Here is a 16,447-nt window from a genome sequence, read left to right as displayed (position 1 = left end):
TTCTCACTTATTGCTTTACTGCAACTAGCCATATGTGATTATGTCGGAAGTAAGAAAAATCAACCAATAGGAAAGCAAAATGAAGTAAACCATAAATAGCTGACCAATCAAAATAGCTGATATGAAAGGATTACGTCACAAATTTACACTCGGTAGGTCAAGGTCGGAAAAGAGAGAATGTCCTTAAGTTATTTTAGAAATTGATTTCATAGAGGTAGTATGTCTCGCTTACCCAAATCTGTAACTCCAAGCTTAAAGCCGTTCTTTCAAAGTTCACCGTCGACAGTTGGAAATATTCGACAGTTCGTTTCTTTTCGTACAGCTGGGTCTATTCCTTCTGTGGGGAAAGAAGGTCCAAAGAACGTATTTCACACACTCTGCTGTGGTGTTGGCAATGGATATAGAAGTAAACATTTTGTCAGGACAATATCATCATCATTAAAGTGTTTAAAGGATGTTGAAGAACCTAAAGAAGTTCATGAAGTCAAAGAAAAAGAAGCCCCCAAAAGATCAGGAGGTATTCATTTTTTATATTTTATGTCAACATCAAGGTTGTTGATGAGTTAACTCGAGGTTGAGTTGTATTCGTTTTAGACTGTAGAAGTAATGGAAAGTTATGAATTGTATTTTATTTAAAGAATAATATCATATGAACAATTTCAGCCTTTCATTGTACAGATGTGAGGTGTTTTTAGCCAAGCCAATCAGTAATAGTGTTCACAGCTCACTGTTAAAATGACAAGTCATATTTTCTTGAGACACTGTCACTTTGATATTCAACCGTTATGTTAGAATATTGATTTCTTCATTTGCAGCGCCTATGGGTCAATTTATAAAACCAAATCTAAGACAAAAGAGAATGTTAGTTTGGAGTAAGAAATATCCATCTGTAGCAGAAGTACCAGAATATGTGCCGTAGGTTTCAATTTTAATGCACTACAATGTAATCTTCTTCATATTTGTTTGTAAATCCTCAATATTCTGCTGTTTTCATTCATTTTGATAAATTTTTGTTAAGTGTTTTCAGCTATACTGTATTATTATCGTAACTGTTCTCAAATATTGAAATTATTTCATTAGTTTTCTTTATAGAATCAAGGGAAGTCAATGTTTGAATTTAGACTACTTGTAGTTTTATGAAGATTGGCAGATTTCAATGGCTTTGATATGATATATTTGCAATATGTGCTAAAAATGAATGAAAAGTAATGCTTTTCCACAAATGTATTTGCTGCCACTAAGTAACACATGTAACATTTTATTGCAAGTTATGTTTCATTTTCAGTGTGAGCAAAATGGTTAATGCTACTGACATATTTCGGATCAAGGCTAACTTAGCTACCATGGTGGTGTTTCTAATAGCAAGTTATATCACTATTAAGATAGGTCAGCATCACAGAACTAAACATATTCTTGAATGTCAACAAGAAGCTGACGACTATCATGATATGATGGACTTGTTTGATGCAGAATTAGATAAGGCAGAAGAAAATGAAAAAAGATATCTGGAAAAACAAAAAAAATGATGCGACCAAAATTTTGTATAAAAGGGCTACATACCTCTAATTTTATTATTTTTATCAAGTTATGCAAGATTGCATAGTTTTACTTTGTTTTTTTTTTTAGAACACAAAATCTTAACTATTCTTTTACAGTAAGATCTTAAAATAAAAGTTTTAGGAGGGGAAATGATTTTAAGTAAACCCAAAATTTTAAAATTATTGTTATGTACACCTTTATGTATATTGATTGTGTTTTTAAAGTATAGTTTTGTATGTGAAAGATGTATTAGGATAATGAATGAATTGACCATGAATGATAATAACTGTATGAATAAGTGATAAAATTGTTTTGAAATATGGTGTGATAAACCATATAACTACATTATGTCCAGAGATGAATTGTGTTTTACCAACTCTCTTGGTGTTATGAAACATCTTGTATCTATTTCTAATAAAAACTGATGTTAAAATCATTTAAATTTCTCACACCCATAGCCCATACAATAATGTTGTCCCAAGTTTTCCATGATTTTTTTTAGATTTTGCTCTTAAATAATGGGGCATTAAATGAATTATTTCTACCCTTCTTATGAATAGCTCCAAATAGTTTAAAATGTAATCAAAGGCAATTATGGTTAGCTTTTCTTAATTTGACTAGGAGGGCTTTTTCATAGTCAGTAATCATCAGAAGACAAAATTAATAATAATTCAAACAAAGCAAATATTGACCAATTAATTACTGACCATTTGGCTGTAAGCAAAACACTGGTTGGCATATTCAAGGTAAATTCTACAAATCATGTCAATTATCTTACTGTACTAACAGGATTTTATTATTCATTATATAGTAATCAAAATCGTAGACATATGCTAACGCTACCTTTAATACAGGGTCTATTGTTAGACTAATAATATACCTTTACAATGTCAAGTTTCCATAGAGATTCCGATGGGGTTCAATTTTGTATAATGTAGTCTGGGGTACTTGTAATTTTTAAATGGTTTTACTGTAGTCTGGTTTTTAAATTCGACAAGAATTACCTCCCTTCTTGTTTATTTATCATTCGTTATATTTTTGATCAAAACATTGGACTAATTAGCTTTAATATCACGTAAGCCATACTCTTATACAACTCACTGGCTGTATCCACTAATCTATATAAATCATTCGGACTCGTGGTTGTACCACTTACGTGATTATTAAAACCATTTAACTGTAGTCTTGTTTTATTAAATTCGGAAGGTATTTTTGACGAGAATTACCTCCCTTCGTAGTTTCTCTAAGCTTCCCTAGCAACGTCTTTATCTGTCATGGTGCTTGTTGTTGAATGTCTGAAAACTAGCTTATTTTAGGCATGTCATAGGTGTTGTTGAGTTTGAAACCTGTCGTTACATTAACACAATGACTGAATTGATGCAAGGACTACTGGCCGAGGCCAAAAATGGTAGATTTTCTTCTATTCGAGATACAATTTCTGAAGATGGTTTGTACTTTTTTGTTGGCTTATTCTTTACTTTACATAGCCTACGCTATTATTTATTAGGCTAGGCTAATATGCTATATTATTCTTATACATTTTTTTATATTTACTTTGCTTACATAATCTCAACTTACTGTTGGTCACACATTCCTTGTTATTTAAAATTTTATTGATTACCGTATCTTAGGCCTATGCATGGATTAAACAGTCTATGACTATAAGTTATAAGTAAGCTTACTCTCTGAGTCTGACTACAATGATTTCTGAATTGAATTTTGCCAGTCATTTTCGAATGAATTGAAATATCAACAACAAAATACTACTGTGAGTCTTAGATTCAATAGATTGTCTTTGGGCTGATGAAATTGTTGAAATTGTCAACCACTGAAAAGGTTATATTTGTTAACATGATTTTACAGAAGGGAATTTACAGTCTGTAAAGTGGGTCATTTTCACATGAATTATTTTGAAGGAAATTGTGTCTATTTCAAATGTAAAATCACTGGACCTTATATTTCTATGGACCCAAAGACATTCTAAGACAAATGGCATATAGCTGAAAATTTTATTTTGAATATTTATGAAATGAGAAAGAATTCAATTCAGAGCTCAATGTAGTCAGAGAGTAGTGTTAGTGATACTGATAGTAAAGGCTACTGTTAAGCATACTGTTAAGCTAGTGTTAGAATGAATTGGTGTTAATGGTAGAACTTTACTTTTAAAAAATCTGAATTAGGCCTACTAGTTTTTACCCCAAAATATTTAGAATTCCTAGATATTAATTGGAAATGTTTGCAATCATATGACCAAAGTTATTTGGTAAAATTGGATATTTTCATAGTTTCACTATAAGAGTTTGTTTGTGCTCATTTGAGTTAGCAAGTCTTTGCAAAATTGAAAATGCATAAATGGATGGTATGAAACATCAACATCAACTAAAATTTGATCTGAAAAAATTGAGATTTCGTTCATCTTAAATCGTGTTGATACCGGTATCAAAATTTCTGTAGACTTAAAAAAAATTTGAAAAACCATTAAATAATTCTATTATTAGATCTACCATAATCTATATTAAAATAAATAAGAATAGTAAAAAGTAGGCCTCTGCTCAATTTGCCCTGATCTATTTGCTGTGGATGTAAAGAAAAAAAAACATACATGGCTTCACAAGTTAGCTTATAATTTCAATAAGCTTACCTGTATTCAAAACATTATCAGAAGTGGAGTAAACATTGAAAATTTAGAATTTCTGAAAAAGTGAGTCGCAATTGAAAGTTACTGATATCTCCAGATGCTCCAAATCTAAAGGTGATTTTATTGGTTGAATTATAATTTGTGTGTTTTCTTTTAGATATCTCAAGTGTATGGGAAAATGCAGCTGCCTTTATCGACAAACAAATGTCTCAACAAAAGGTGAGTAGATCTGTCTGGATTGAAATAACCACATCATATACCTCAGTAATCTCTAATACCAAAAATGCGATAGCTTCTTATTTCATAACACTTTGTATGTGGGTAAGCTTATAGACCTATGACCAAAATATGATGATCAAACAGAGCAAATGAAAAAGTTCCTCATTTTAAAGGGAAAGGTTCACCAATTGTATCTTAAAACGGTAATTTTCTAGTTATGCTAATCAGCAATGTTATAGCTCACTATCAAAATTTGAGCCTTCAAATCAATGTGTGTCTAGAATTATTTGAGTTTGAAAGTTTCAATGACGAATATAAAGTGAAATTCTGAGTTTAAGGTATTTTGAAGGAATTGTGCGATTTTTCTACATTTCTAGTACTGTTGAAGTCTAATTAATTACTCAATCCATATCAACCCCTGAAAATGGCAAACCTGTCCCTTTAGTATGTCCACTCTTGATTCACTATTTTGCCATTACAGGGTGTGAATATACCTAATCTTGGAGTGTTCACATTTTCTCAGAAGAAATTGGACATAGGAAATAATAAGTTTGTGTTGATACAGAGACCAGTTTTTAACATTTCTGAAAAATTTGCACAAACACATGGTCTACATTTCACCAAATATTATGTTCCAGGTAAGGTTTTTGTCTTGGGTAACAATAAATTATCAAATATATCATCAAAAGTTTTTGTGGAAAAACTCGAGGAGAAACTCGTGGAGAGAGAAACTCAAGGCCTGTGTCACATTTCATTAAAAAAAATAAAATGTTTGTAATATATTTTATGAATCAGGGCCTTGAAGTCAATTTTTCGTAAAAGTAAACTTTTGAATTATATTTGAAGTATATTCAAATTACCATTTCAGGTCAAATTCCAGTTGTTCCATTGAATTATTCCTCTTTATCTTATGAGTCACCTTTTGATAGAGATACAGTAGAATCTTGTATCAGAGAGACATTAAATGCCGTCAATAGAGCCTTGTCAAATAAGAAGAATGTAGAAATATTATTTAATGGTATAGGAAGACTTTCTATAAGAGAGTCCAGAGTAAAAATGAAATTCTTTAAAGAGTTCATTAATCATTGTGATGGTTCTGGGAAGTTGATTGATTCTTTACAAAATGTAAGTTGTTTTGGATGAGTTTAATTTTGAATTCCACTCGTAACATACTGCTCAAATTATATTATTTGATAATAAGATCTTGATTTAAAAAAAAAATCATATCTTGTTATGTAATTCTTAAGATTTCTGAAAAGTAAAATTTATCTTGAATTTCCTTATTTTCTGAAACAAATGTGGCTACAAATGACTCAGTTTGGATCAAAGAGATCCTATAGAGAATCTGCTGATGTAAGTGGTTGAAAGTTTGGATAGATTTTAAACTCAAAAGCACAGGTTCTGACAGATTTCAAACCTCAAATTAAAGTAGTTTTTTCTGGGTTAGTCAGAATGTTATTTTGTTATTTTAGCGTCCAGGAACACTAGATTCTGTAATGTCTGATAGATCCTTACAGTCCAGAGCTACTACTAGTAATACACTTGTCTTACCAAAGTAAGTGAAGCATATTCTCTTATTTTAGAAAAAAAACCCTTAATGCCTTGATTTTATCATAAACTGGGCTCTAAATATTTTGAATCAAATAAACACTGGAAACGCTCAAATATCAGGTCAACAAAATAAAGTGTTTGATTTTTGATGTCAGTGTTCTGACAAGTTAGGTACTTTCAATTGTTCAATTATTTCTTTCTCTCACTTCTGAGGGCAATCAGCATGGGAATAGAAAATATGACTGCATTATTAAATACCAAATTAAACAACACTAGCCATGTTGACTATGGGTATACAGAGCCACAAATCAAGTCAGATAATGGCCTCAGGTGTTCTGAAGAGTAGGCATGCCTTTCCGTGTGTTTTAGCATATACTGAAGAATTTTTAATGAGGGAGCTGAAATTCAATAAAGATGTAGGACTTACACTCAAGAACCCATTATTTACTTTATGTTCATTTTTTTTTGTTATAGAATAACATCTTCCCAGCAAATAAACAATCTTGCACCTTTACCTGAACAAGTAGAAGAGTTCAATGATCCGGCATTAGAATACAATCCATTATCATCTGATATACCAGTAAGAGATGAAGATGATATGGCTATAACTCCCACTGATGATCCAATACCAGACCCTGTCACTGATACTGATGTCATACTAGGCATGCCAGATCCAGTCCAGGGTGATTTTAATACTGATCATGCTATAACTAATATACTGAACACTGGAGAAATAGAACCAACTAATGATACCTATACTGGTGAAGATGTTCAACCTCTTCCTAATGTTTTAGAAGAAGGTAAGGACTCTGTAGTAGATTTAGTTATGTCCTATTCTTGGTACTATAGTTACTATTCTCTTAATATGTGTTGTGCTGATTGAGCGTAATTAAGCATCTAGCTTACACTTTTGAAAATTAGATTTATCGTCAGGTTTCACAATAAGTAATTTTAGAGGTTCAGACTGTCATCATGTCCTGACTGAAAAAGGTATTACCAATTTTGACAAAATAAAAGCTTAAGAACATTTTTTTAACCTTGTTTTTGTATCATTCAATGAATCAGCCATTTTGGTTAGCAAAAAAGAAATTATGACTTATTACAGTACAAAACATAGAGCTATATGGATGTAGAATATCTATTTTAACCAAAGTGATCATAAAAATTATTTTCCCACAAGGCTAATATAAGGAGAAAAAAAAATATGCAGCTTTTAAGAGAAATAGAGCCAATGAAAGATGACAGATATAGGCCTACATGTTATCAAAATGAATAAAATGTAACCTTATCTCAACAAGTTTGTTTTGAAATTGTAAAGCAAATTGTTAAAAGGCAAAATATAAGTATGAAATTGTAGGGTCTTACCTTGAGAAATGATTTGAAATACTATTAAATACCTTAGAATAAACTAATAGTTACTAGGGACATTTGATATATTCCTCTATTACTAAAAAAAAAACATAATGCAAATCAATATGTCAGAAACTGAGAATTATTTTTTAACACTTTGCCAAATATACACAATCTCCCAATCAAGATAATTGTTACCAATTAAGCATGCTATTAATCAACCTATATTGTTTACATATTAAATTATAATGAACAATAAGGTAATGATGTAATATTTGTTAATTAATATATTCATATTTTATATAGTATATGTAATAGTGTGATATTCATGTTAGATAATTAAATAGGGGAGATCTTGATATATTGATCATTGTAAACTAGTTATTAGATGCTATAGGATTAGAAAGAACAGGGATTTAGATTTAGGCTATAAAGGTAGAGGCATTTGCTTTAAATAAGTGCTGCTTAACATTTGAAATTTGAAACATAATATTGATGTTAATCCCCTTTTTAAATAACTAAGCTTATAAATGTGAAAAAGTGCATGATTTTAAGGGTTACATGAAATGTAGAACACTTAGATTTTTCTTGATAATTGAATCCTAGAAGCTTATGCTTTGTAATGAAAAATTTGGTAAATATTTGTTAAGGAAGTTGTGTTGTAATATTATTATTATAATTTTAAGATAACCAGAAAATCCTTCAAAATTATTTAGATAATTTTATTTCTGATAGTATTTGTTCATCTGGAAATTGATATTGAGACTTTATACATTATGATACCTTATTTTAGAAAACAGATTATTAGGACCAATGTCAGTTAGATCAGGATCGAGACAAACCATGGCGTTACCTAAAGCTACTGGTGTTAGTTCATTTGAAGATTTACTACCATCAACATTATCACCAACCTATAATCAAATACCACCAACACCATTAGTTGCTAAATCATGTCCTGGGCCAGCTTTTCTTGGTGAAACAGACGGGTAGGTATTGTTTGTAATTGTTAAGATATTTGTTATTTGATTAATTCTATTCTAAAAAAAGTATTCAGTATAATTCAACAATTAATTATTTCTTATTTTTAATGCATTGGTGTATTAATATCTGGATTTTATTATCAAATACAGAAATAAAATGTATTAATGGATTGCTTTTTTCTCTCGTAGGTTTTTCCCACCAAGAACTCCACTCAACAAAATTCTATCACCACCTCATTTGGAACCATTACATAGAGTGAGGAGTGCTGAACTAGTGGGTGAAATGAGAGAAGTAGCCTTTGCTGAAAACACAAAACCTATGTCAGCTTGTGGTCATTCTAATGCTGGACAAGAGATATGTTATTTATGTCATCAGAGGTCTAGCAGGAATATTCCAGTGTCATTTGATACTGAGAGAAAGCGCCGAGAAGAAGAAGAAAATAGTTTATTAAGAGAATATCAGGCATTAAAAGATGGTGAAGATATGTTGAGGGAACAGGTATAGTGTAAAACAAGTTGATATCCAATTCTTACTGATTCTTTAAATAACAGTTTAACTCCTCCTACATAGTATTATGATAAACCAAAAGTACTCAACTGCAAGTGAGGTCTTTAAACAGAAAGTAAGCCATGATTGTAGATATTTCATTAGATTTAATCCAAAAGTAAACATGTTTAACTTCAGGAATTCTTTGTACTAAAGGGATTATGTTGTATACTATATATTGCAGGAAAAATTAATGTCTAAAAGAAACGATCTACAAAAAATTGCTGCATTTAACTTAGGCGTTGCTGATGCTGTGATCACAGCTAAAAAACATCGAGATACAGATTTTCATGTAAGTTTATAAAGTTTTAAATGTTGATAAATCATATCATTTATAGACTGACTTCAGAATAAATAACATAATATATATTGACAACCAAAAACATTACAACATAATATATATTGACACCCAAAAACATTACAACATAATATATATTGACACCCAAAAACATTACAACATAATATATATTGACATCTAAAAACATTACAACATAATATATATTGACATCTAAAAACATTACAACATAGTATATATTGACACCCAAAAACATTACAACATAATATATATTGACATCTAAAAACATTACAACATAGTATATATTGACATCTAAAAACATTACAACATAATATATATTGACATCTAAAAACATTACAACATAATATATATTGACATCTAAAAACATTACAACATAGTATATATTGACACCCAAAAACATTACAACATAATATATATTGACATCTAAAAACATTACAACATAGTATATATTGACATCTAAAAACATTACAACATAATATATATTGACATCTAAAAACATTACAACATAATATATATTGACATCTAAAAACATTACAACATAATATATATTGACACCCAAAAACATTACAACATAATATATATTGACATCTAAAAACATTACAACATAGTATATATTGACATCTAAAAACATTACAACATAATATATACTGACACCCAAAAACATTACAACATAATATATATTGACATCTAAAAACATTACAACATAGTATATATTGACATCTAAAAACATTACAACATGATATATATTGACATCTAAAAACATAACAACATAATGTATATTGACATCTAAAAACATTACCACATAATATATATCTACATCTAAAAACATTACAACATAATATATATTGACATCTTAAAACATTACCACATAATATATCTTGACATTTAAAATCATAACAACATGATATATATTGACATCTAAAAACATAACAACATAATGTATATTGACATCTAAAAACATTACAACATGATATATATTGACATCTTAAAACATTACAACATAATATATATTGACATCTAAAAACATTACAACATAATATATATTGACATCTAAAATCATAACAACATAATGTATATTGACATCTAAAAACATTACAGCATAATATATATTGACATCTAAATAACATTACCACATAATATATATTGACATCTAAATAACATTACCACATAATGTATATTGACATCTAAAAACATTACAACATAATATATATTGACACCCAAAAACATTACTACATAATATATATTGACATCTAAATAACATTACCACATAATATATATTGACATCTAAATAACATAATATAGATTGACATCCCAATACATGACATATTTAAGGAATTTCGTTGTGTGCACTAGAAATGGATTGAATGAAGGCAATATGGTGGCACTTGCGAACCATATACATGTTTAGGCATTCCCTTTGTTCAAATTCTAAATAGTGGTGGTTAGATCTGAGACTGGGTCAAATATTACATCACACAAGTCTCAACTCTAAAAATATTACAGTTACAGGTAATCAAAGTCTAACATACTTTGGTGTGTTATTTTATTTTCTTAAGAATCACTGTGGAAATATCTAACAGGCAATTTTAATATATATTTTCAGAGATCATATGTTTTCCAGAAGAGACCCTTAACACCATCACGTTTTCCAAAACAAGATGCTTACAATAGAGAATTGCAAAAACAGGTTTGTATTTCATTGTAAAGACACTTCAAATGATGAAATTTTTTGTGTCCAGTAAAGACATGTTAGGCAAACTTTGGTGTCTAGGCAACCAGTAAAAATTGGTTGTGTTGACTTGTTGGCTTTTCAACAAGTGGACCAGAAATTTTTGTAAATGTTTTTTCTCTGAGCATGGCGATATTATACCAAATTCCTATTACATTTTCCAACACACTACTATGAAGCAAAAGTCGAATTAACTTTAATGTGGATATCTGATTTAGGTTGAACTTAAAGAAAAAAACAGATCATCACAGAAAGCTGATACAGATTTCTTAGAAAGATTAGAACAAGTGCAATTAGCTGAAGAGTAAGTTACTTATTACTTTTATACTACCTTGCCCTGACTGCATGCTTAATACATGTACAGGTTTGACTGTATATATGTTGAAAATTAAAAGGTGTTGATATCCATACAGTTCTCTTGATTTAAACCAGCTGATGGACAATTTTTAGTTGTGTTGGACAAACATACATTTTAGATTTTCAAACCAAAATATTGTAGGAATCTAATTTATTCAGTTTTGTCTAATATAAAGATTGCTTGCCAGGTAAGGTAACAAATACCCATGGCTGTAGTTATTTTTCATGTTCATCAAACCATTAGGACTTTAGGACTACTTTAACATTTCTATAGCAAAATATATTTTTGGAGTGTTTCACCATGTTCTATAGAGTGTCCACATTATTTGGAGGAATTCTGTGCTTGTTTAAAATACAGTTTTATCTTTTTACAGTCTAGCAGCTCAAAGAGAACAGTATTTAAAGAATAAATATCAACAGCAAGATTCTTATAAAAAATCACTAGAAACACAGGTTAGTTAACTTTCAGGAATTTATTACTGCATTATGAGTACCAATACAATAACAAGTTAAATACATAAGGTAATTATTGAAAGACATGAAATTGTACGTTCCTTTACCTATTTTTTTTCCTTTTAACTGAGAATCTGTTACATCCCAGCTTTCTTATACTAACTATTATTCTTATCTTATTTTATTGCTTATCCTATATTTTCCCTGTTTTTCCTATAATTCTGCTATTATATTTAACCTGTGATATTATTTAATATTTGAGGGCCAATATTTCATGGCATTATTTCTGTACCATTTATCAGTTGTAAATTCCAATTTTTATGAAGTATTTTCACACATCTTGATGTATCATGGGAATTATCATCTTCACTATGTCAAACTTCGTCTTATACCTTGACTGCAATAGCCACTATTGTACTCTTGCAAATACAGCCAATCAGAAGCTCCAACAAAATGTCTGCAAATTATAAGCTTTAATGTTAACAGTCTCTCTGAAGACGGCTCCAAATGGCTGTGTTCGCTGGCGTACAATCCAATCAAAATGCTGTATTCTGTGTTACAAAGATAGTAGCTGTTGTAGTCAAGGTATAAAACAAAGTTCGTAATAGTTTGATATTGTGATGGACCTGGATTGACAAATGATTACATTACCTCTATTACTATTCTTTCATTCTGTCTTTTTTTCTTTCTCTTTCTTTTTATCTATTTCTCCTAGATAACAATCAGAGATAAGTTCCGAAGACCAGATGGATTATTCCGTTCACCAGATCTCATATATAGAAATAGATCTTACACACACCATGAACCCATCTCATTTCTTACAGTACCAAGACCCAATTATTTACGTCCTTTTAGTGATAGAGGGCATCAAATAGACAGCTCTTGTTCAAACAGGGTACTAATAACAATTTTGATTTGATACAAAATTTGATGTAACCAAGCTCTTTAATTTCCTCAAATAATTGATAACAATTGTAATATGAAACATAATGAAACTGGTACTTAGTTATTAAGTCTTAGTATATGGATGATAAAAATAAGCAAAACAATTCGAGTGTCCAAAAATCTTGTCTAAAGCATGGCAAAATAGGGAGAAAAAATAGCAGACTCAGGTGTTTCAAAAAGAGTAAGCATGGTCTTCTTCGATAATGGCAACACATCATACATCAGATTGTATTCTCAATATATTCTGAAATTAGCCAAATAATTATATCAATTAGGAAATAATGAGCATGTTTCAGAATTCAAGTAAGCAATGTTTTATTGATAATCTGTATTATTTGTTTTTAGTTACAATTCAAGCCTCAGCCGTTACAAGGTAGTCATGAAGATGGAGAAGTATTCGGTTTAAATGATATAAACAATGAAAAGATGGCAGAACGTAGGAGAAGAGCTTATGATTTATTCCGTGAACAGCAAGATCTGGTAGCTCAAAAGAAGCGCGATGCTATATTGAGAAGATTAGCTGAACAAGAGGAAGAGGAGGAAGTTTTAAAGAAAACTAAACAAGAGTAAGATCTATTAACAATCTTAGTTTATTGTCATACTGTGATGTGATGAATGATCTATTCTGTTATGCCTAGAATAATTCTGTGGCGTCAAAAATGATCCTGTGATGCCCAGAATGATTTTGTGGTGTCAAGAATGTTTTGTGATGACTACATTGATTTGATGGTGTCAAAAGTTATTTTGTGATGTCAGAATGATTTTGTGGTGTCCAGAAAGATTCTGTGGTTGCTAGAATTATTCAATAGCATTAAGAATGACTGTGATATCCAAAATGTTTGTGCCGCCCAAAAAATTGATGTCAAAAATGAATCTGTGATAACAAGAATAATTTTTGATGTCAATTATAACACTGAGATGCCCAAAATGATTCTATGTCTGAAATAATTTTGCTGTGTCATATCTGTTTTTGAGATGCTCAACATTAATCACTTTGAAAAATAATGAATAAAAAGTATTTTGTAATTGGAAATATAACACTTTTAAAACCTTAAATTTGTCTAATTACAGGTTAACTGAAGATCGTGGTCATAGACACAGTAGAAGATTTACTATACGTAGAGAATTAGAAGGAGATTGGTTTAAAGCAGCTCAGTCAAAACGAGCCCATGAATTACAAGATCGTCTGAGCAATCTCAATCCTGGAATGTTGGTTCATGAACAATGTGATAAATATAAGAGATGCAAAAAATGTCAGCGAAAAATCACAAATCATGGTGAATCAAACATCTGGGGTGAATCACGATATATACCAGGATCAAGATTAATGGTTTAGTCTGTTTTTGGTTTGCTTCTAGCTCTTGATGTGATATTTGAGTTTATTTTTAAAAGTTGCTTAGTTTATGTGACATACCTGTGACATCCCTTCTGCTTTAAATTTTTAATCAAAGATTACAAACTTTTGGAAATTGTAATTGCCAATATAGAAATTTGTTTTCAGATTTTCACATGGAACAGTTTTTTTGTGTTTTTGAAGGGTTTTGCTATCATAGGTATGAACATTGAATAGATGGCACTACAAAATGTTCAGTGAGACGAACTGGTAAATATTCAGTCACTGCTGTATATTTTAGTCTTATTTCTTATATCAGTATTTTATGTGGTGAGTTTCACCAAGTTTGGAATGTAACCATCAAAGTTTCACCAAGTTTGGAATGTAACCATCAATATTTATTAGGAATGTATTTTGCTACTACAGTATTTTTCTACAGATTTTATACCAAAAATATTTATGATTGTTTGAATTGTATTCATGCCAAGTAATTGTTATTGTCAAAAATAGTTGTTTGTTAACTGGTATTGTTTTTTTTTTTTAATGTTTCTTATTTGCATTTCTAATTTCTGTGATATAGCCTCTCTAATAAGAGAGATGGTTTTGTAAAAAATTATCATAAATTTTGTTTGTTAATGTGTGAATACAACTCTTAATTTGATGAGGTTATATAAAGGTGATTGATCTGATAAGCTAGCTTGATTAGAAATAGGTTAGATTCAGCTTTTACTGTTTAATGTAGTAAAGTTCACCATGGTTTTTAGCACGGATGTATTTGGATTACTCTGGTTGTATCCAGAAGGTTGTACTACATGCTTGAAAACTTGTAAAGAGTTGAAGAAGGATTTTTGAACGGCAAGAACAGAAAGGAGCATTCTTAACACAAGAACCATGTAAACAAAATGGCTGCTAATATAAACATACAAGAAAGCGATGCACTAAGAGGATTTTTGCTGTAGTGCATTGAACTACCATTTAACTTCTTTCATCTAGTTGAAATTATAGTGAATTTTTATATTTATAAGTGTATATATAAGTAGACCTACATGGATTCAGGTGGAAACTTGATATTGTAATGTCTGGTAGATTATGTTATATCTTTTTATTATGATTTATCTTATGGCAATATTTGTACATGAACATTATGCATTTCTCCCTAGTGATTGGCTGTGATATTTAATGTAAATAAGCTGTTTTTTTTTCATTTAACCAAAGATTGTAGGTCCCAAAGTATATTTTGAGTGACATTCTATTGTTAGAACTTTGTGCCTATCTGCTGTCAAAATAAATTATTTCTAAGAGTATATTTCATTTCTTCTTTGGTTATGCTATCAGTAGATCAGTTAATCACCCTGATATGGTGTTTATCAATGGTTTAGCACCATGAGCTGTCAATGAATCAAGGTTACTATGATCAAGTGCTATTGAAAGTTCCATGTCACATTCATGTGGTATTATCAATGGTTTAGCACTAAACTGTCAATTGATAACCATTTGATTTAATTCAAACGGAATTAGTACCCCAGGCCATCATAGTTAAATAAAGAAAATAAAGATACAATTGTCAAGATATTTATTTCAATGTCAAATAACTACAGATTGAACCTGTTATCATTTGTCTTTCTATTTACAATATTATCATTTTGGCAGCCCATAGTCTGCTTTATTTTATTTTCAATATTTCATTCTACATAGCAATGAAAGTCAAGTCATAGTCATGATTGATTAGCAGGCACTTTGAAGACCAGACATTGCCTGTTAAGATATTTTCAAATAAAAACTAATATATCTCTAATTAACATTAAAATCAGAGACTTGTGAGTGAACAAACAAAACAAGGTTTCTATCTAAGTTCTGAAACAAAACAACAAATAGAACTATTCCTAGTTGGTTTAGGACATTCAGTTATATAAATATGTTTTCAGGGTGATTACTAGCTCAAATACAATATTCTGCATAGAGTTGTACTGGCTGCATCAGGTTTATACTTCAGTCTCTTGAAATAGGCTTGATTTGTTTAATAATTATCTACAATACAATAATACTACTGTAAGGTTTGAATCCAGAATTTTCAATCAAAAATCTGAAAACATCAAAATGGCATACATTATCCTTATGTAAACTGAAAATGAAATTGAACATTCAAATTGCTGGAGTTGTTCAGAAAATATTTCATTCACCAAGAATGTTCATCACAAACCAAATGGTGTTTTTTCACTATAAGAGCTATCAAATATTCAGCAAGTTTTAAATTTACAAGAAAATACAGCCTATTTTTAAATTATAAAATTAAATTCAACTCAAATGTCACAACATATTATTATTATACATCATTTATACCTAAAAATATACAAAATATTATAAAATACTTTGGTTAAACCAGATAATAGACAGATAGTGGAAGAAAGCAGTTAAAACCTTAATTATAACATAATTTAATAATCAAATAATTTTAAGAAATGAGTTATATAATCTACCCTTTAATCACAC

General features: G+C 29.9%; 2 protein-coding genes across 2 annotated transcripts; both read left to right on the top strand.

Moving 5' to 3' along the window:
- The first annotated feature begins 156 nt into the window (after positions 1-156).
- On the top strand, positions 157-2,260 carry LOTGIDRAFT_229613 (hypothetical protein). The gene is made up of 3 exons (XM_009066993.1): positions 157-517; positions 816-915; positions 1,286-2,260. The coding sequence occupies exons 1-3, from the start codon at positions 220-222 to the stop codon at positions 1,524-1,526; spliced, it is 639 nt and encodes a 212-aa protein (XP_009065241.1). The 5' UTR covers positions 157-219; the 3' UTR covers positions 1,527-2,260.
- Positions 2,261-2,801: 541 nt separating this feature from the next.
- Positions 2,802-15,261, top strand: LOTGIDRAFT_229612 (hypothetical protein). Its single transcript, XM_009066992.1, has 14 exons — positions 2,802-2,986; positions 4,335-4,396; positions 4,878-5,034; positions 5,265-5,521; positions 5,869-5,951; positions 6,422-6,747; positions 8,091-8,283; positions 8,467-8,776; positions 9,009-9,116; positions 10,744-10,827; positions 11,088-11,173; positions 11,601-11,679; positions 12,970-13,190; positions 13,696-15,261. Exons 1-14 carry the CDS (start codon positions 2,905-2,907, stop codon positions 13,958-13,960), a joined length of 2,313 nt encoding a protein of 770 aa, XP_009065240.1. The 5' UTR covers positions 2,802-2,904; the 3' UTR covers positions 13,961-15,261.
- Positions 15,262-16,447: the final 1,186 nt, after the last annotated feature.

Source organism: Lottia gigantea, assembly GCF_000327385.1.
Source record: "Lottia gigantea unplaced genomic scaffold LOTGIsca_8, whole genome shotgun sequence".
In the NCBI taxonomy this organism is placed as follows: domain Eukaryota; kingdom Metazoa; phylum Mollusca; class Gastropoda; family Lottiidae; genus Lottia; species Lottia gigantea.
Note: the sequence above shows the minus strand (reverse complement) of the source record. Positions and strands in the feature narration are given on the sequence as shown.